The 21,610-nt window shown below is 39.6% G+C and overlaps 1 protein-coding gene across 22 annotated transcripts in view; it reads right to left on the bottom strand.

Moving 5' to 3' along the window:
* SLMAP (sarcolemma associated protein) overlaps positions 1 to 21,610 on the bottom strand; it is a 189,761-nt gene that overhangs the window by 105,699 nt on the left and 62,452 nt on the right. For all 22 annotated transcript variants that reach the window (XM_071212115.1, XM_058288249.2, XM_058288258.2 and 19 more), the window contains exon 2: positions 12,522 to 12,669. In XM_071212115.1, the coding sequence (XP_071068216.1) occupies positions 12,522 to 12,669 (148 nt within the window). The remainder of the gene's footprint in view (positions 1 to 12,521; positions 12,670 to 21,610) is intronic.

Here is a 21,610-nt window from a genome sequence, read left to right as displayed (position 1 = left end):
AGTCTCCTCTGTCACTTTTGCCCACGGTGGGCTGGAAGGTCAAACTCAAAGTCCATCCCCCAAGAATCTAAAGTAGGTGATCAAAAGCAGTAATCAGCTTTTATCAAGGATAAAAATAATTTACATATGGAAAATGACAAATATTGGTAAAAGAAATCAAAGAAGACCTAAACAACTTGAAGGATATTCCATGCACATGGATTATAATAAATATTGTCAGGATGTAAACTCTACCCCAAAAATGGACTACAAATTCAGCACAATCCTAAAAATAAATTCCAATAGTCTTCTTTGCAGAAATGGAAAAGCCAATCAACAAATTTATTTGGAAGGTAAGGGGTCCCAATTAAACAAAACCATCTTCAAAAAGAATAAGGAAGTTGAAGGAATCACAGTTCCGATTTTAAAACTTATTACAAACCTAATGGTGGTCACAGCAGCATGATACTGGCATAAGGACAGATATATATACCAAGGCACTCAAATTGAGAGTTCAGAAATAGAGCCTCACACCTATGGCCAATTGGTTTTTGGCAAGGGTGCTAAGTCCACTCAACTGGAAAAGACTAGTTTCTAACTAATAGTGCTGGGAAAACTGGATAGTCATCTGTAAAAGAATGAAGGTGTACCCCTATCTCAAACCACATAAAAAATTAATTCAAAATGGATCAAAACTTAAATATAAGAACCAAGACTGGGAGGTGGATATGGCTCAAGCAATTGGGCTCCTGTCCACCATATGGGAGGTCCAGGGTTTGATTCCTGGGGCCTCCTGGTGAAAGCAAGCTGGCTTACGTGGTGAGTTGGCCCAAACGGAGAGCTGGCCCACAGAGTGCTGGCCCGCATGGTGAGCTGGCCTGAGTGGAGAGCTGGCCCATGTGGCAAGCTGACCTGAGGAGAGCTGGCGCAGCAAGATGATGCAACAAAAAAGAGACACAGAGGGGAGCCAATAAGAGATGCAGGGAAACGGACTTTGGCCCAGTGGTTAGGGTGTCCGTCTACCACATGGGAGGTCCGCAGTTCAAGCCCTGGGCCTCCTTGATCCGTGTGGAGCTGGCCCATGCGCAGTGCTGATGCGCGCAAGGAGTGCCGTGCTACACAGAGGTGTCCCCTGCGTAGGGGAGCCCCACGTGCAAGGAGTGCACCCATAAGGAGAGCTTCCCAGCGCGAAGGAGGGAGCAGCCTGCCTAGGAATGGCGCCGCCCACACTTCCCGTGCCGCTGACGACAACAGAAGCGGACAAAGAAACAAGACGCAGCAAAAAGACACAGAAAACAGACAACCGGGGGAGGGGAGGGGAATTAAATAAATAAAAATAAATCTTAAAAAAAAAAAAAAAAGAGATGCAGCAGACTAGGGAGACAAGGTGATGCAAGAGACTGAGCACCTCTCTCCCACTCCAGACGGTCCCAGGATTGGTTCCCAGTGCTACCTAAAGAGAAGACAAGCAGACATAGAAAACACACAGCGACTGGACACAGAGAGCAGACAACGAGGGAGTGGATGGGGGGAGAAATAAATAAATCTTTTAAAAAAAAGAACGAAGACACAAAATTCTTAGAAGAAAACTTATGGAAGGAGAGTCTTCACGATCTTATGTTAGACAATGGTTTCTTAGACCTCATACCCAAAGCACAAGCAACAAAATAAAAAGTTGATAAATGGGACCTCATCAAAATTAAAAACTTTTGTGCCTCCAAGATTTCTTCAAGAAAATAAAAAGACAACCTACAGAATGGAAGAAAATATTTGGAAATAACAAATCTGTTAAGGGTTTGATTTCTAGAATCTATAAAGAAATACTTTAACTCAACAACAAAAAGACAACTCAATTTTTTTAAAAATCTAAAGACTTGAAAAGACATTTCTCCAAAAAAGATATACAAATAGCCAAAACTATATGAAAATATGCACATCACTAGCCATTAGAGAAATGCTAATTAAAACCACAATGATGGGAGTTGATGTGGTTCAAGGGATTGAACACCTACTTCCCATACAGAGGGTCCCGGGTTCCTCCTAAAAACAAAAAACAAACAAATAAACAAACGAAAAAAACAATTCAGGGGAGTTGATGTGGCTGAGTGGTTGAGCACTAACTTCCCACATATGAGGTTAGGGTTCCTGACACCGGCACCTCAAAAACAAAACAAAACAAAACAAAAAACCAGAAAATGGCAAGTGTAATAATGAAAATCATTGTAAATGAGGATATGGAAAAATAGGAACACTGATTCACTGTTGGTGGGAATGTAAAAAGCAGCTAAACAAAACATAGTATATACTACAATAGAATATTATTCAGCCATAAAAAGGAAGGAGGTAATGATATATCAGACAACATGGATGAACACTGAAGACTTCATGTTGAGTGAAATAAGCCAGAAACAAAAGGACAAGTACTTATGATCTCACTGATATGAAATAATTAGAATAAGGAAATAAATAAGAATTAGATACTAGTATACAGGTTATCAGGGCAGGGGCTGAGTACCTCACTGCTGTCTGCCACAACACTGTGTAATGGGCCACTGCACAAAGTGAAATTCACCAGTTTACAGCCTCTTCCTCCTGCTATTTTCTGGATGCTACAGTGTTCTACTTATCTATGAAGTTTCAAAACAGTTCATTCAGACAATTCCTGTCTATTTAATAGTTGTTCTGGTGAAGGGACTGTTTCTTGGTGCTTCATACTCCATCTTCCCACAATCGAGTCCTTTCATATGAATTTGATAATTGGCTTTGCCACTTCTGCAAAGAAGGCTGTTGTAATTCTGACTGGGATTGCACTGAATCTATGAGTTGCTTACTATAGAACTGAGATATTAATATTTAGATAGTCTACAACTACAAGCAAGAGAGCGCCAATCATCAGCCCTATAGGATCACAGCCCCCTCTCAATTAGAGTGGAGTGGCCATCACCATTACAGAATCCTCAGGATTGGGGAATGAACAATGGACTAAAGTAGACTTACTGGTATTCTACTATAGACTTAATTGTGATTCTAGCAATGGATGACATTATTTTACTGATGTGGAGACAGAGGCCACAGGAGGTTCAGAGGGCAGGGGAGGGAAAAACAAGTGCGATACAGGGGCATTGGGACTTGGGAATTGTCCTGAATGATATTGCAACCACAGATGCGGGCCATTATATATCTTGATATAACCTATAGAATTTGGTGGGAGAGAGTGTAAATTACAATGTAAATTGTAATCCATGCTTAGCGGCAATGCTCCAAAATGTGTTCATCAATAGTAGAGAATGTTCCTCGCTAATGAAGGATGTTGTTAATGTGGGAAAATGGAAGTGTGGAGAGCAGGGCATATGGGAATCCCCTACATTTTTTTATGTGGCATTTGTATAAACTAAGTATATTTTAAAAATAAAATAAAATGGAAAAAATGCTTGGAAAAAAATATATTTAGACTCTAATCCATGACCACAAATACTCATCCACTTATTTAAGTCTTCTTTAATTTCTTCCAGAATTGTTTTTTCAGTTTACTGTGAATAAATACTTGACATTCCTGGGTAAATTTACTCCTAGATATTTGATTTCTTTCATTCTATAGTATATAGAATTTTTTTCTTGATTTCCTCTTCAGACTCTTCATTACTCATGTACAGAAACACAAGTGATATCTCTGTTATGCCCTTGCACTCCACCAGTTTGCTCTACTTGTTTTTTTAGCTCTAGTAATGTAGTTATCTCTTTGATTTGCACAGACAAATAATGAAAGCAACCTGTTAAAAATATTCTGTTCTAATACTTATATTCATCAACTTTACATAGTAGCATTTCCCCAAAATAGAGCCCTAGCAGATGCTAGGGGAAAAAAAGGATTTTTGGATCACATGAGTTTGGTAAATAATTCATTAAGAGGTTTAAATAGATTTTTCATTTTTTTAAACCACATATTTATAAATTCCTTCTAGAGTTTTTTGTTTCAATTATTTCTTTTTATTTCTTCTTCTTTTTCTTTAAAGATTTATTTATTTCTCTCCCTTTCCCACCCCCCTCGCCCCAGTTGTCTGTTCTCTGTGTCCATTTGCCGTGTGTTCTTTTTGTTCGCTTCTGTTGTTGTCAGCGGCATGGGAATCTGTGTTTCTTTTTGTTGCATCATCTTGTTACGTCAGCTGTGTGTGCAGTGCCATTCTTGGGCAGGCTGCACTTTCTTTCGCGCTAGGTGGCTCTCCTTAGGGGACGCACTCCTTGCACACAGGGCTCCCCTATGCGGTGGCACCCCTGCGTGGCATGGCACTCCCTGCATGCATCAGCACCGCGCGTGGGCCAGCTCCACACGGGTCAAGGAGGCCCAGGGTTTGAACCGCGGACCTCTCATGTGGTAGGCGGACGCCCTATCCACTGGGTCAAGCCCGCTTCCCCTTTATTTCTTCTTCCAACTTCTTTTTGTTGTTTTCTTGTTGTTCTTTTTCTAATTTCTTTTAAGTGCCAAGTTCCTTTATTGCTTGTCTTTCTCCTTTTCTAATGAATTAAAATAAAGTTTTAACTGATAAAAGTTTTACTTTCATCAAAATCTCTTTCCATGCCTTTCTACAAAGTTTAAAATTTCTCTATTGATTTTTTTCTTTGATCCAAGGGTTATCTAGTAGTACTACAAAGTTTCAGAAGGATTTTTCAAACGGTATAAAGCTTTTCATAGCACTGTTTAGCATAAGACAAAATCTTTACATTTTTTCCTGGCATATGTTTAAATAGACTCAACTTGTGACACAACTGTATCCCAAATGCCTGTACATAAGGCAATTTTTTAAACCAAAAGAAACAGCATTTTTAAAAAATTTATTGAAGTATATCACTCATACATAAACATACATAAACAGTAAGTATATAGTAATAGTCGTGAACTTACAAAACAAACATACATATTACCATACAGGACTCTCATAACTCACGCTACCACTGATACCTTACACTGTTGTTAAACATTTTTAAGTAATGATTAAAAAATATTGTCAAAATATTACTACTAACCAAAGTATTCTCCCTTAACCCACCCTATCATTATCTTTATATAATTTATATATGAACATACATAAACAATAAGTATATAGTAAAAGCTGTGGACTTACAAAGCAAACATGAATAACATCATACAGGGATCCATACATCAACCCTCTACCAACACCCTGCATTGTCGTGAGACGTCTGTTACAAATTATTAAAGAATATTGTCAAAATCTTGTTACTAAATTATAGTCCTTATATTACATTTGGTGTGTTTTCCCCCCAACCCAACCTATTATTATTTTTAAAATATATTTTTATGACAGAAGTTGTAAACTTATAAAACAGTCATGCACATGTGCAGAATTCCCAAACAACATCCATCTATCAACACACCACACTGTGGTGGAACACTTGTTACAGGTAAGATAATATCTGATTGTAACCACGTCCATAATGTACATTTGGCACACATTTTCCATACTGCCCCATTATCAACACCGTACCTCTTTGGTATAGATGCAAGAATATTATATTATCACTGCTAACCACAGTTCATAGGTCACTCCAGTTGTATTTTTCCCATGTTTCTCCACATTCCCACCACCCTGCAGTAGTGATGCACATTTGCTGTAGCTCACAAAGGACATTCTTGCATCTGTACCAACAACCATAATTCTCATCCACCTCTTGGTTTACTGTGCTATTCGGTTCCTATATTATTCTCTAGCATTCTGCCAGTTGGCATTTACATAACTAAACTACCATTTTCAGCCACATTCCCATTTATAAATTAGCTGTTACTCACTATGCATTACCATCCACTCTATATTTCCACACTTTTACACTAAAGCTTTTAAAACTTCTACATACACTGTAAACATCAGAAGGCCATCTCAGTTCTCCTCTTATCTCCTTTAAGAATCTACCACCTAACACCAGGTCTTGGGAAGCAGAGTTGGCTCAATGGATAGAGCATCCGCCTACCACATGGGAGGTCCAGGGTTCTAACCCAGGACCTCCTGACCCGTGTGTGAGCTTGCCCATGTGCAGTGCTGATGTGCGCAAAGAGTGCCATGCCACGTAGAGGAGCTCCACACGCAAGGAGTGCGCCCCATAGGAGAGCTGCCCCACATGAAAAAAAGTGCAGGTTACCCAGGCATGGTGCCGCACACAGGGAGAGCTGACTGAGCAAGATGATGCAACAAAAAAAGGGGCACAGATTCTGGTGCTGCTGACAAGAATACAAGCTAACACAGAAGAACACATAGTGAATGGACACAGAGCAGACAATTGGGGGGGGAGGGGAAATAAATAAAAAATAAATCTTAAAAAAAAAAACACAAGTCTTCAAGATATTTTCCTACAATTTCTTCTAGAAACTTTATGGTACTTCCTTTTATTTTTAGTTTTCTGATCCATTTTGAGTTAATTTTTGTATAAGGTGTGAGATAGAGGTCCTCTTTCCTTCTTTTGGCTATCAATATCCAGCTCTTTTCAGCACCATTTGTTGAATGGACTTGGAGCAGTTTGGTATTACTGATGAATTCCAATAAGAAATATTGGATTGTGTTTGTAAACTGATCTTTTCCTCTGGGCATATTAGATTATACTGGATTCATAGGTTTACTTAAGTAATTACGTAAATCTCTTGTGCTGGTAAGGCATTGAGTTCCCACCCTTTGGTCGATGGGGACTCAGAGATAAAGGCCGGACAAAGGACAGAGTTAAGGGTTTCTGATGTTGGAGTATGATGCTGAAGTCTTAAGCTGGAGCCCCGGGAAGAGGAACCTAGGAAGCCTGAACCGTTACAGACGTCAGCAGTCTTCTGGCTTCAACACATGAAAATACTTTGGTGATGGAAGTAACTTATGCTTTATGGCCTGGTATCTGTAAGCACCTACCCCAAATAAATACCCTTTATAAAAACCAACCAATTTCTGGTATTTTGCATCAGCACCCCTTTGGCAGACTGATTTAGGACTGTTCCACCTGAGCTGTGTGGGTTTGACAGGCTAGTCAGAAAACACTTGACCATACATACATGTGAGGGTCTGTTTCTGAACCATCAACTGGGTTCCACTGGTCTATGTTTCTGTCTTTATGCCAGTACCATGTTGTTTTTACTACTATAGCTAGGGAAAATGATTTAAAGTCTGGAGATGAGGGTTTGCTATTCCTTTTTAAGATGTTTCTGGCTATTCAGGACCCCTTACCCTTCCAAATAAATTTAATAATTTTCAATTTTAAAAAATGCTGGTGGAATTTTTATCAGGATTGCATTGAATCTACATATCAATTTGAGTAGAAATGACAACTTAATGATATTTAGTCTTCCAATCTGTGTACATGGAATGCTCTTCCAGTTATTTAGGCCTTTTTTGATTTAACATTAAGTTGCAGTTTTCTGAATACAAGACCTTTACATTGCTGGTTAAGTTTATTCCTGACTATTTGAGTTTTATCTGTCATATTTTATTTTCACTCTTTTGACAGTTTCAGTTACTTTTATTGATATAATCTTCATTTCGAAACTCCCTTGCAGGTCTCTCTCTCCTGTCCTTTCTTTTCTGGTTCTAGCACACCCTTTAGTATTTCCTGAAAATCTACTCTCTTAGTTAGAAATTCTCTGTTTCTGTTTATCTGTGAATTTCTGTTTATCTGTTTATCTGTGAATCTTGCCCTCATTTCTGAAAGACAATCTTGCCAGATATAAGGTTCTTGGTTGGAAGTTCTTCTCTTGTATTATCTTAAACATATCATACCACTATCTTCTTGCCTCTGTGGTTCCTGGTGAGAAATCAGCACTTAATCTTATTGAGTATCCCTTACATGTTATGCATTGCTTTTCTCTTGCTGTTCTCAGAATTCTCTGTCTTTGGCATTTGTCATTCTGATTAGCATGTGTCTCGGAGTTGGTCTATTTTGATTTTTTTGGATGGGAATACGTTGTGCTTCTTGGACATAGATATCTATGTCCTTTGATAGGGTTGGGAAATTTTCTACCATTATTTCTTCAAATATTCCTTCTGCCCCTTTTCCCTTCTCTTCTCCTTCTGGGACACCCATGACACATATGTTTGCTTCTCTTTTGCTGTCATTTAATTCCCTGAACCTTATTCAAATTTCTCCCTTCTTTTCTTCTTCTGTTCTTTTGAATATTCACTTTCAGAGGCCATTTCTTCAAGCTCATCAATCTTTTCTTCTGCCTCCTCAAATATGCAATTATAAGATTTCAATGTTTGTTTGTTTTTAAAGATTTTATTTTTATTTATTTCTCTCCCCTTCCCCCTGCTGTCTGCTCTCTGTGTCCATTCACTGTGTGTTCTGTGTCCAGTTGCACCCTCAGTGGCACCAGGAAACTACATCTCTTTTTCGTTGCATCATCTTGCTGTGTCAGCTCTCCATGTGTGTGGCACCACTCCTGGGCGGGCTGCACTTTTCTCGCACGGGGCAGCTCTCTTGCTGGGTTCATTCCTTGTACATGGGGCACCCCCACACAGAAGCACCCCTGCATGACACAGCATTCCTTGCGCGTGGCAGCACTGTGCATGGGCCAGCTCACCACACGGGTCAGGAGGCCCTGGGTCTCGAACCCTGGACCCTCCAATATGGTAGGCGGAAGCTCTACTAGTTGAGGCATGTTCACTTCCTTCTACGTTTTTTAAATTTCATTTATTGTGCCCTTCATTCCCATAAAATCTGCTATTTTTTTAATGTATGTTTTCAAATTCTTCTTTGTGCTTATCCAATGTCTTTTTTTTTTTAAGATTTATTTTTATTTATTTCTCTTCCCTAACCCCCTGCCACCGTATGCTCTCTGTGTCCATTCACTGTGTGTTCTTCTGTGCCCACTTGCATGCTAGTCAGTGGCAGTGGCAATCTGTGTCTCTTTTTTGTTGTGTCATCTTGCTGCATCAGCTCTCCGTGTGTACAGCGCAACTCCTGGGCAGGCTGTGCTTTTTTAACGAGTGGCAGCTCTCCTTACGGGGCACACTCCTTGCATGTGGGGCTCCCCTATGTGGGGGACAACCCTGCATGGTAGGGCACTCCTTGCACACAGCAGCACTGAATGTGGGCCAGCTCACCAACGGGTCAGGAGGCCCTGGGTTTGAACCCTGGATCTCCCATGTGATAGGCGGATGCTCTATCAGTTGAGCCAAATCCGCTTCCCCCAATGTCTTCTTAATACCCTAAATATCTTTTTTTTTTCTCATACTGGGCGGCTTCCCTTATGGGGCACACTTCTTGCGCATGGAGCTCCCCTATGCAGGGGACACCCCCACGTAGCACAGCATTCCTTGCGCGCATCAGCACTGTGCGTGGGCCAGCTCATCACACAGGTCAGGAGGCCCTGGGTTTGAACCCTAGACCTCCCATGTGGTAGGCAGATGCTCGAGCCATTGAGCCAAATCTGCTTCCCCCTAAATCTCTTTAGTCATCTAGTTGAATTTCTTAAGGAGTTTTGTTTTAACTTCTATGATTAGTTGTCTCAACTTCTTTATATCATCGAGAGGTTTATCATGTTCCTTTAACTGGGCCATATCTTGTTTCTTGGCGTGGATTGTAATTTTTTTTTTTTGGTGTCTTGGCATCTGGTTTACTAGAGTATTTATTCTGGGTGCATTTTTTCTTTTTAGTTTAGGGCTTCCTGCCCTTTCTCCCTTGCTGGTTGTGCAGTAGGAGCCAAGGATGTAGTTCCCCTCAGGCAAGGCATGGAGTTTAGATGGTGGCTACCAGCCACTTTCTAACTTGGACAGGTTTTCAAACATAGCTGTTCTTAGGATTATACTTTAGCCTGCTGAACTTATTCATCAGAGGCTCAAATTGGTGCCCACCTGTCTCTTCCTTCCCCGTTTTCAGGAAGTGGAGCTTTCGATTCTAGCCGTGGAACAGCTCCCAAGGAGGCTTGTGCCTCCAGTGGAGGATGGGCACTGGCCTCCGTGACATGCAGGGCTCTACTTAGGAGTTTTCTCTGCAGATGAGCAGTCTCCTCCTTCCATTCCTTCAAGGATGTTGCAGGATGCTCTTCTGGTCTCCTGGAGTCCCAAGCAGGTGCTTCAGCTAGCTCCAGAGAGCTCTGGTGTTTACTAACTGCCCTGTAGCAGGAGCTAACTCTAGGAGCTCCTTACTCTACCACCATCCTACTGGTTGTGAAGAAACAGTATTTTAAATGGTGGAGAAATTTTTCTATAATTAATTCCTTTAAATTGGCATAAAAGAGAATCATATTTTCAAAGCCTGCAAGAATCTAATGCTGCTATAGTAATACTGCACTAAGAAAAATCCTCAATCTCACAGTGATCCTCTTAGCTCTCTACAACATTTTCTAAAGAATGCCTATTACAACTAGAGGGGAAGAAGGGTGGGAAGGAATCTGATAAGAGCTGCATTATATAATGGACACCCCCTTGGATATTTGCATATATGTTAGCAGTTCTCAGTATAGGAATCACTAGTTGAGTTCTCTTGTAAGAAGTAATCAGTATTTTGCACCAAAACACAAAATCTTTTTCCCCCCACAATTGTAGATGTTAATTCTCAAGACTTTGGCCCTACCCAAATTCAAATATCAAACACTAACTTCCTAAAGAGGCCAACAAGTATCAGTAAAAATAATACTGTAGTGGCAATACCAGTTAAAGCAAATACACAAATATGCACATGCATATACACACCAGCATCACCATCCTCACCTCAAAATGTCAGAGATGATGCTTAGCTTATCACCAGGTCAGAATACTGATACCCAGTAAAAGCTGATTCCTTCCTCCCAATGCACTTATTTTTTTTTAATTTTTAAAGATTTATTTATTTCTCCCCACCCCTGCCCCTCACTGAATGCTTTCTGTGTCCATTTGCTGTGCTTTCTTCTGTGTCTGCTTGTCTTCTCTTTAGGTGGCATGGGGAACCAATCCTGGGACCCTTAGGAAGGGGAGAGAGGTGGTCAGTCTCTTGCACCAACTCAGCTACCTAGTCTGCTGCATCTCTTATTGTCTCTCCTCTGTGTCTCTTTTTGTTGCGTCATCTTGCTGTGTCAGTTCTCCGTGTATGCAGGCCAACACTCCACTAAGGCTAGGTCACCATGCAGGCTAGCTCTCTGCTCGGGCCAGCTTGCCATGTGGGCTAGCTTGCCTTCACCAGGAAGCCCTGGGAATTGAACCCTAGACCTCCCATATGGTAGACGGAAGTCCAATCGCTTGAGCCACATCTGCTTCTCCCAATGCACTTTAAAGACCAATTCCTGACACTGGGGTTTCAAAGAGACTAAGGATTTGCACACACAAGCAAAGGATAGTTGCGTTAATGGCCCAAAAAACTTCATCAGGCTCAGAAGTTTATGCTAATAAGTTAATTTGGGTACAGGTGGCACAGATTCCTTCATTAATAAACATTAAGGGGCTGAACAGGATGGGGCTGAGTAGCAAACAAGAGTCAGTCACAAAGTTATAGAATAAAGGAATACAGAACAAAGATGAGCCTGCAAGATTTTTCACATGGCTTTTAAACAGAGGAGGGCAGAGTGACTACCACTATAATAGTAAGCATACACAAGAGAGCCTAGTTTTAGAATAACCATAAACAAAGGTAAGGTCGGTTTAGAATTACCATCACAATAGTAAGCACAGGCAAGAGTAAGGCTAACTCTAGAGTAAAACCATAAAAAGGTGTGAGACTAATTTGGAAGGACCATCACAATAGCAGCTATAAGCAAGGGTGAGTCTAAGTCTAGCCAGTTTCACTAACTTCAAATATTACCTTTGGCTTTTTTATAATATAAAGGCATCTATATAATGATTTAGTAATCATAATTATTTGTTAATTTTAACCCTCAGTTACAATATGTTCTGAGAAACTTGTCAATGGTTTCATTGTCTATATTAAATTAATACAGTAGAACTGCATACTTTTGGTTCCTATCCATTTAGTTTTAATGATTCAGTCATATAATATCATGGTCATAAAGTAGACAGTGAACAAGAGTCAGGAAGCTTCAGAATTGTAAAAAGAAAGTCAACCTACACTTATTTAGCTAAAGAACTTCCCATTTTAAAAAACTATGAGATTTGAAATTTTTTACTTGTGATAGGTTCTTTAGGTGCTGACTTCCAGAGACTTTTCCCTTCTTTCTTGCAGAGAACTCCGATTTCGTTTGGGACAATAAGACCCTGGATACCAAATAACATCACTGAGCCAACCTAACAAACTTTGGCCCTACATGCCTCCAGACTTCGCATTAAGTTAACAATAAGTAACCTTATGGTTTAAGCTCCTGTTGGCTGGATATGCTGTCATTGCAGCCAGTGCTTTCTAATTTATTCAGCAGTGCTTTATATTTTCATAACGTCATCAAGAATATAAATTAACATGTCAGAATTTTAAATTTTACAAAAGCAATAGGGAAAGTGAGGGATTTTCCACTTTTCATTGCATATAATGCTGTATTTAAACTGCTTTTAAAAATACGTAATCTTTTGTAACATTAAATGACAGAATAAAAAATCAAACTAAAAAAGACATAAAGGAAAACTGATCCATACCCGTACCTTTCCGTGTGTTCTCCGTCACATCTACCCCAAACTGGATAATGTCACCGGAAAGAATTTCACATGGTGGACTTTCTTCAGAGCCTCGACTCAATCTCTGGCTATTTATAAAGGTACCATTACTACTTTTAGTGTCTTGGAGATAGAACTGCAAAAAAAAAAAAAAGGACACATCAGTTAATAGTAATAATTACAAACCGACTTTCAAAATACTCCAAACTGCAAACTACAGCAGGTGGGCTTTTCCCTAACAATTCAAACCACTCATTTCAGCTAAGCTTCTCCTTCAATATACAGAAAACTAGAACCCCAAAACCAGGTGATTTAAAATCCGGGTAGATAAAATGGTAAAGCCACTTAAAACAGTGTATCAGTTCCTCAAAATGTTAAACACTTTGTGTCCCTTTCGACTCCAAGGTATATATTCAAGAGAAGTGAAAATATGCCCTCATAAAAAGTTGAACACAAATATTCACAGAAGCATTATTCATATAAGCCAAAAAGTAGAAACAATCCAAATGGCCTTCAACTGAAAAATAGATTTAAAAAAATGTATATGAATACAAATTAATTTACTTGGCAATAAAAAGGAACAAAGTACTGATACATGCTACAACATGTATGAACCCCAAAAACATGCTAAGTAAAAGAAGCCAGTCACAAAGAATCATATATTATATGATTCCATTTATATGAAATGTCCAGAACAGGCAAAACCATAGAAACAAAAAGTACATTCGTGGTTGCAAGGGTCGAAAAGTACAGTAGCAGCTGCAAGGGATGAGGAGTGACTACTAATGGGTACAAAGTTTCTTTTTGGGGTGATGACAACATTCTAAAATTAGACAGTATTGATGGCTGCACACCTCTGTGAATATACTAAAATCCAATGAATTGTACACTTTAAAATTATGGATTATATCTCAATATAATAATGTTTCTCTTTCCTTCTCAGTCTGACTTTATAACCTTGTTCCTAGGATGTCTAGGTTAAACCTTTATTCCACAGGCAAGGAGTACTGGTTTTAGGTAACACCTATAATTAACAGCTACAGCTAATATACTCAGTATCAGGACCAACACATCATAATTAATATAACTCTTTGTTATAAAGGAGATTGGAGACACTAGAAACTAAAATACTGGAATGAATGATGGAATCCTCGTGTTTCAAACTTGCCTGTCATTACTTGAGTAATTTTCCCTCTTTAAAAAGGGAAGGGATAGCCAAAGTCAGAGGATGCCAACCTATTTATAATCTTATACTATAAGAAATTAGGAAAAAATAGGTTCACATAATAAAATTACTTGGAAGAGAACAACCAGTTTTTAAAAATGTACCTATCTCTTTGTATTTTCCTACACTCTTCAGGCCTACTTACTCTAGCAACATATTTGCACTGAATTTCTTCCTCAGGAAGAAAGGAAAGAAGATAGCCAGTATTTATTAAAATACACTTTATGCCATCAGGCCCTCATTAACTTTAACATTAAAGCTATGAGATAGGCGGCGGACTTGGCCCAGTGGCTAGGACGTCTGTCTACCACATGGGAGGTCCACAGTTCAAGCTCCAGGACTCCTTGACCTGTGTGGAGCTGGCCCATGCACAGAGCTAATGCGCGCAAGGAGCGCCCTGCCACATAGGGGTGTCCCCTGTGTAGGGGAGCCCCACGCGCAAGGAGTATGCCCTGTAAGGAGAGCTGCCCAGCACAAAAGAAAGTGCAGCCTGCCCAGGAATGGTGCTGCACACACGGAGAGCTGACACAGTAAGATGATGCAACAAAAAGAAACACAGATTCCCGTGCCACTGACAACAACAGAAGTGGACAAAGAAGACAACGCAGCAAATAGACACAGAGAACAGACAACTGGGGTGGGGGGGGAGAGAATTAAATAAATCTTAAAAAAAAAAATAAAGCTATGAGATAGATATTATACTTTAATTTATAAATAAGAGGAGGGAGGGAAGCGGATTTGGCTCAACTGATAGAGCGTCCACCTACCACATGGGAGGTCCAAGGTTCAAACCCAGGGTCTCCTGATCCGTGTGATGAGCTGGCCCATGCGCAGTGCTGATGTGTGCAAGGAATGCTGTGCCACGCAGGGGTGTCCCCTGCATAGAGGAGCCCCATGCACAAGGAGTGCGCCCTGTAAGGGGAGCCACCCCACATTGAAAAAAGCACAACCTGTGCACGTGTGGCACTGCACACACAGAGAGTTGATGCAGCAAGATGACGCAACAAAGACACAGATTCCCAGTGCTGCTGACAAGAATCCAAGTGGACAAAGAACACACACAGCGAATGAACAGAGAGAGCACACGGAGGGGAGGGGGAGGCAGGGGCAGGGAGGGGAGAGAAATAAATTTAAAAAAATGTTTAAAAAAAAGAAAAGTGTCACAGGGATGTAGGAATCTTTCAAAAGTCACAGAGGTAGTGAAAAAGGAGCAAGGATTCAAACATTAGAATAAAAAGGGCCATTTTTCCCCATTAAAAAAGGCCAAGCTTTCTCTATTACTTCACACTGACCTTTATGTCTCATTTATCCATCACTCCTCCTATAAGCTCTCTTCCAAAAATGAAACACGACAAAAGAATAGGTGATTTGCAGAGAATATGAAAATGACATTTCTTTTCATCAATTCCTAGGTGACAACTTAAAAGCCTGCAAGCTGTCCATACATGACTTATTCTCTGTTTACAATTAAAAACAGACCAGGGAAGCGGATTTGGCTCAATGGATACAGCGCCCACCTACCACATGGGAGGTCGAGGGTTCAAACCCAGGGCCTCCTGATCCATGTGGTGAGCTGGCCCACGCACAGTGCTGATGTGCATAAGGAGTGCCATGCCATGCAGGGGTGTCCTCGACATAGGGGAGCCCCATGCGCAAGGAGTGCGCCCCGTAAGGAGAGTTGTCCCATGTGAAAAAAGTGCAGCCTGCCCAGGAGTGGCACTGCACACACACAGAGCTGACGCAGCAAGATGATGCAACAAAAAGAGACACAGATTCCTAGTGCCACTGAGAAGAATACAAGCAGATACAGAAGAGCACCCAGTGAATGGACACAGAGAACAGAGAACAGAAAATGGGAGGAGGGGAGAATAATAAATAAATAAATAAATCTTTAAAAAACAAAACAAAACAGACCAACTGTTACTTTGGCTAGCAGTTTGTATTATATGTTGTGTGTGTGTGTGTGTATGTTTAATTAAAGAGCATTAAATAAAGGAAATCGTGTTATTTTATAATTTTATAAGTTCATCTGAAATTAACAGACCTTAACATTTCATACCAGAGAGACAAACATAGACAATACTTTGAAGTAGGAATGCTTATCCTCAAAAATTTTTTTTTCTACACTGGAACCTACTGTTATACTTTTTGGGAAATTTGGCAATACCTGGATTCTGGTTTGGTCATTTTCATTAATGTACCTTGTGGCCCTGGGCAAACCAAATAAAGAATTACACTGGATTTACAGTGTTTTCAAACTTCAAGTTCTGATTTATTAGTGGGTTAACAACTCAATTTGGGGGGCTGCAACTTACATTCATCTTTAAAACAACAAACAAAATAGAAACAACAGAATAAGAGTACATGAAATAAGGTTCAGCACTGTTTAACAAAATTTTGTTTAATTATATATATGGCTCTGATGTACAATATATTTCCTACTATAGGTTGTAGTTTCAGAAAAAAGTTAAAGTCACTGCCAGTAAGTTGATCTCTAAGATTTCTTTCAATTACACTCAAATTTTATGATTCTAGTAACTTCTGCAGCCCCTAGGGTTGATTCCCAATGGGTCCTCACAGCTATTCCCCCATCACAAACCCCTGTTTTTATAGTCCCAGCTGTCTTGAATGGTTCTTCCACTGTGGGCTTCTCCACACAGACCCAAGTAAAGCCATAGAAACAAAAACAAAGAATTAAAACATTAGACTGATAGCAACACTAACAACTACAATCTATTAAGATCTTTCTATTCTAAAGATACAGAGCCCAGGCTATTAGTTACTGAGGTGATCAAACTTCTGTCATAATCTCTGCCAGATTCAGAGTCGGGAGAAACAGTGTCTTTAGAAATTAATTCCATTTTTAACTAAATTGAAATGGCATAACACGTTAGCTTCCCTTTCCTAACATACACCGGATACCATGACAGCTTTAAATGCACCAGATACCTGCCCACAGCAGCAGAGAAGAACATAAGCATCCTCTCTGTTCTCCTGACATAGTGGTGCTATCGTCAACCAGAATGCATGCAGTAGGGTTAGCTAACTAATTACCAAAAGGAAAGGGTCCATTACTTTCGGCATTTATTTTTCAACATTGAAATATGCAATACTGAGTATTTCCATTAACAATGTTTAACACAGTATTTCTCAAACTACAGTCCTGTGAAATATCTTTATGGGAAAAAATTTCTTGCAAATCCCTAGTGCTGACTTAATATTGTAACATATATATAGGGGAGCCCCACGCGCAAAGAGTGTGCCCCGTAGGAGAGCCGCCCAGCATGAAAGAAAATACAGCCTGCCCACATACACGGAGAGGTGACACAACATGACGCAACAAAAAGAAACACAGATTCCCAGTGCCGCTGATAAGGATAGAAGTGGTCACAGAAGAACACACAGTGAGTGGACATAGAGGGCAGACAAGGGGGGGGGGGTAAATTAAAAAAAATTTTTTTTTAATCTTAAAAAAAAAAAAGCTATCAATGCCTTATGGATAGAGCCCATATATAACTCTAAAACCACAACAAAATTTTGAAATTAAAAAAAATTCAAATTAATATTAACCCAGGTTCTTTTATTTTACTTTTTAAAAAAGATTTATTTTATTTATTTATTTCTCCCCCCTCCCTGTTGTCTGCGCTTGCTGTCTGCTCTCTATTCATCTTCTTGTTAAGAGGCACTGGGGGGAAGTGGACATGGCTCAACTGAGAAGAGCATCTGCCTACCATATGGAGGGTCCAGGGTTCAATACCCAGGGCCTCCTGACCAGTGTGGTAAGCTGGCCCACGTGCAGTGCTGCTGCGCAAAGGAGTGCTGTGCCATGCAGGGGCGCCCCTGCATAGGTGTGCCCCACACACAAGGAGTGCACCCACAAGGAAAGCCGCCCCACGTGTAAAAAGCACAGCCCGCCTAGGAGTGGCACCATACACACAGAGAGCTGAGGCAGCAAGATGACACAAAAAAGAGACGCAGTTTCCCCGTGCCGCCTTACAATGCAAGCGGATGCAGAAGCACACACAGTGAATGGACACAAGAGAGCAGACAACGGACAATACCACAAACTCCAAGCTCTTAAGGGAGTTTTTGTGTGTGTGTTTGTTTTGAGGTACAGGCAGGGACCAGACCTTGTATGTGGGAAGCTGGCGCTTAACCACCGAGCCTCACTGGCTTCCCTGAGTTGGTTTTTTCCTTTGTTTGCTTGTTGCTTGCTTTTTTGTTTTTAGGAGGCACCACAACAGAACCTGGGACCTCCTGTGTGGGAAGCAGGCACTCAATCACTCAACCCATATCCATTACACCAAGGGAGGTTTTTGTGGTTTTTTTAAAATATATTTTTGAAAAAATTTTTTAAAGATACATAGATTACATGAATGTTTCATAAAAAATATATGGGATTTTCACATGCCCGACTCCCCACACCTCCCATATTTTCCCACACTAACAACTTCCTCCTTTAGTGTGGTACATTCATTGCAATCGATGAACACATTTTGAAGCATTGCCACTAAGCATAGATTATACTTTACATTGTAGTTTACACTCTCTCCCACTCAATTCTGTAGGCTATACCAAAATACATAATTGCCTTTACCTGTCATTGCAATGTACCTCAGAACAATTCCAAGTGCAAGGGAGTTTTTAAAATGTGAATGGAGGATGGATTCTGGGTAGATGACAGCTACTCCTTTTTTTTTTAAGTATAAAAGTATACAATTCAGCATTAAATAAATTCACAATGTTAAGTAACTATCATCCCCTATTTCCAAAATCTTTCCTTACTCCAAACAGAAACTCTATACCTGTTAAGCAATAACTACCCATACCCCTTCCCTTCAGATCTTCGTAACCTTGAATCTACCTTCTGTCTCTATGAATTTGCATATTATAGAGTGAAATCATACAATATTTGTCAAAGTGTTGTTGTTTTTTTAAGTTAGCACCAGGGATTAAACCTGGGACCTCACACATGGGAAGCAGGAGCTCAAACCACTGAGCTACACCTGTCAAAGATTTTTAATCTACCCAAATCACTACCTAAAATCAGACTAAGACAGCAAAAACAAAAGCTCAGCACAACATTAACAACAAAAGTAGGTGACAAACCCCAAAATACACATAATCCCCCAAGTCTGCATGGAATCACAAGATGATTCATATGGAAGTGATGGGGGCATTTAAGGGAGTTGGAGACAACATCAATATTTCACTGAAAATACCAAGAGGTATTCACTCACTGGACAGCATGAAGATCAATTTGAGAAGAAAAGTTGAAAATGGGAGAAGTTTAGCAAAGTAAGTTTAGCTCAATCCATAGCAGGTGAGTGCAAGTTAAATTCCAAAAAAGGCTGGAGCAGTCTGAGCTTTGAAACTACCCTACCAGCATGCCGCAACATAAATGAAAATAAAAAACATTATGCTAAGTGAAAGAAGCCAGGCACAAAAGTAACAAAGTATATAACTTCATTTATATGAAATATCCAGAAAAGATAAATCCATAGAGACAGAAAGCAGACTAGTGGTTGCCAAGGGCTAAGGGAGCCGGGGGGGGGGGGGGGGGGGGGGCAGGGGAACAGACGGACAGGGAGTAACTGTTTAATGGGCATGGGGTTTCCTTTGGGGGTGATAAAAATGTTTTGGAACTACAGGTGATGGTTGCATAGCATTGTGCATGTACAAAATGCCACTGTACATTAACGCTGGTTAATTCTGTTATGTGAAGTTTACCTCAATTATTATTTTAAAAGTATTTTTTTAAAAGTATGATGTATGCATGTGTATTTATTTCTAAAACTTGTTCACTGAATTGGCCTAGAGACAACAGACAGCCTAATAGCAATGAACATCCCTAACACCTACAGTGTGGCTATTTTCCACTAGGAGAAACAATGGCTGCTTGAGAAATGGCCAAAAAAAAAAAAAAAAAAAAAAAAAGATTTAGAATAGTGCCATTTCACACCTAATAAAAGTAATCATGGATCTAGGCATTGAGCAGCAATGATGGCTAATAGCACAGAGATACAGATAATATGTGCTTCCTCATGAAAGAATACAACACCTAGTTTGCCAAAAGGACTGAAGCTCAGTCTGATCAAGCCTCTGTCCTGGCTCCAGCTACCAATCTGCAACAGTTACGGAAGACATGAGTGTACAATCAGCAAAGTCCAGACTGTGGAAAATGCTACAGGTTAAACAGCCTGGCTTCTTGATCAGATAAACTACAAGAAAAAGAAATGGACAGAGAGGGAAAACTATAAAAATTTTTAAGTCATGTAATTATTTTTTTAACTGGCAAGGCAAGTGAAATCTAAGGTTTAAGAATGACAACTTCACACATTCAGGATACCCTTATTCGCTTTCGAAGTTTGTGATATCCTCTGTACTAACAATGAAAGTAAAAGGTCAAGCTAAAAATGACAGTGCAATGACCACTATGGTGGTAGGCCGTGAAGAAAAACCACTCTTCATTAAAATTTAGTGCAAAAGAGGGAAGGGTTGGCCTCTCCTTAAATGCTGATATAATTATTCTTCCCAGACAATAAGAACTAAGCTGACCATTGTGTTTCCAATGGCTAACAAGAATTAGCACCAAATTTAATGCTCCTGCATACTCCTCAGCTGTATCTTTAGAGCTTTCTCAGTGTCTGCGTTTATGTTTGTACGTGTGTACAAAGAGAATGAGCTATACACCACAGCAAAATCTTTCTGAAATTAGAATATAAACATATACATAGAATTATACTACTGGGATGACAATGGTGGCACTGTATCAATTATATCATCAATATCCATTAAGTCCTCTGCTTTGAAATAATCAAAACATTGAGGTTGGTTGGTTCTCTCTATCTCAGACATCTGAAAGACACCAGATTTAGAATAGGAAGTAAGAGACTTAAGTTATAAAAACAGTTGATTGCTCACCTCAGCAAGTCAATCATCTTTTATCACCATTAACAACTATACTTAGATTTAAACAGTAATCTTTCTCACTGGTTTTTTTCACCAGCATCTCCAGCAGTATTTTAGGTTAATCATTACCTTTTTTATTAACAAACCAATTTTATTGATACATATTAATAAATCATAAACCCATCCAAAATGTACAATTAATGGTATTTGGTATAACCATATAGTTGTGCGTTCATCACCCCAATCATTCTCACAGCATATTCATTATTCCTGTAATAATAATATTAAAAAACAAAAACCAAACTAACAAAACTCATCCCCTCTCTTACTCTCTGCTTCCCCTGCTGTACATAGCATTATTTTCTTCTCTCTAATTAATTGTATTTATGTTTTATTAAAAAGTCTTATATATGCAAATATCACGAATATTTCTATTTTACATGGGGTTTCACTATGTTATACAGGCCCATGTTATGTTTTTTGGCTTTCTTTTTAGTAATATAAATGTTGTTAGGCTCTCCCTTTCAACCACTGTTATACCTCCGTAATGGCTCTGCTAGTCATAAACAGCATGATGTGCTCTCACCATTTCCATTCCAATGCAGGGGCTTGGTAACTTACATTTGTTTTTTCGGGTTCTTTGTCTCTCTGGGAGTTGAGAAACACTGTCCTGGTCTGCTGACCCCCAAAGCAGGTCTCTCAGACAGCTTTTTGGCTCTACCTCCATTGTATTTCTGAGAGTTAAGCCTTGCCTGCCTCATCTGATGCCAATTCACAATTTTCAATTGTTATATTTTAGCTGTAACTTTTGGATAGTTGAACGGAATCTTCTTTAAAATACATACTCTACCCATAAATAAATTTTAGTCATTACTTTTAAGGCACAAATAATAAACATGATAATGTCACAAACATGTTTACTGGACTATATTTTTAGTGG

This window comes from Dasypus novemcinctus, chromosome 26 (genome assembly GCF_030445035.2).
Source record: "Dasypus novemcinctus isolate mDasNov1 chromosome 26, mDasNov1.1.hap2, whole genome shotgun sequence".
NCBI lineage: Eukaryota > Metazoa > Chordata > Mammalia > Cingulata > Dasypodidae > Dasypus > Dasypus novemcinctus.
The sequence above is the reverse complement of the archived record's forward strand: the minus strand, read 5'-3'. Positions and strand labels throughout refer to the sequence as shown.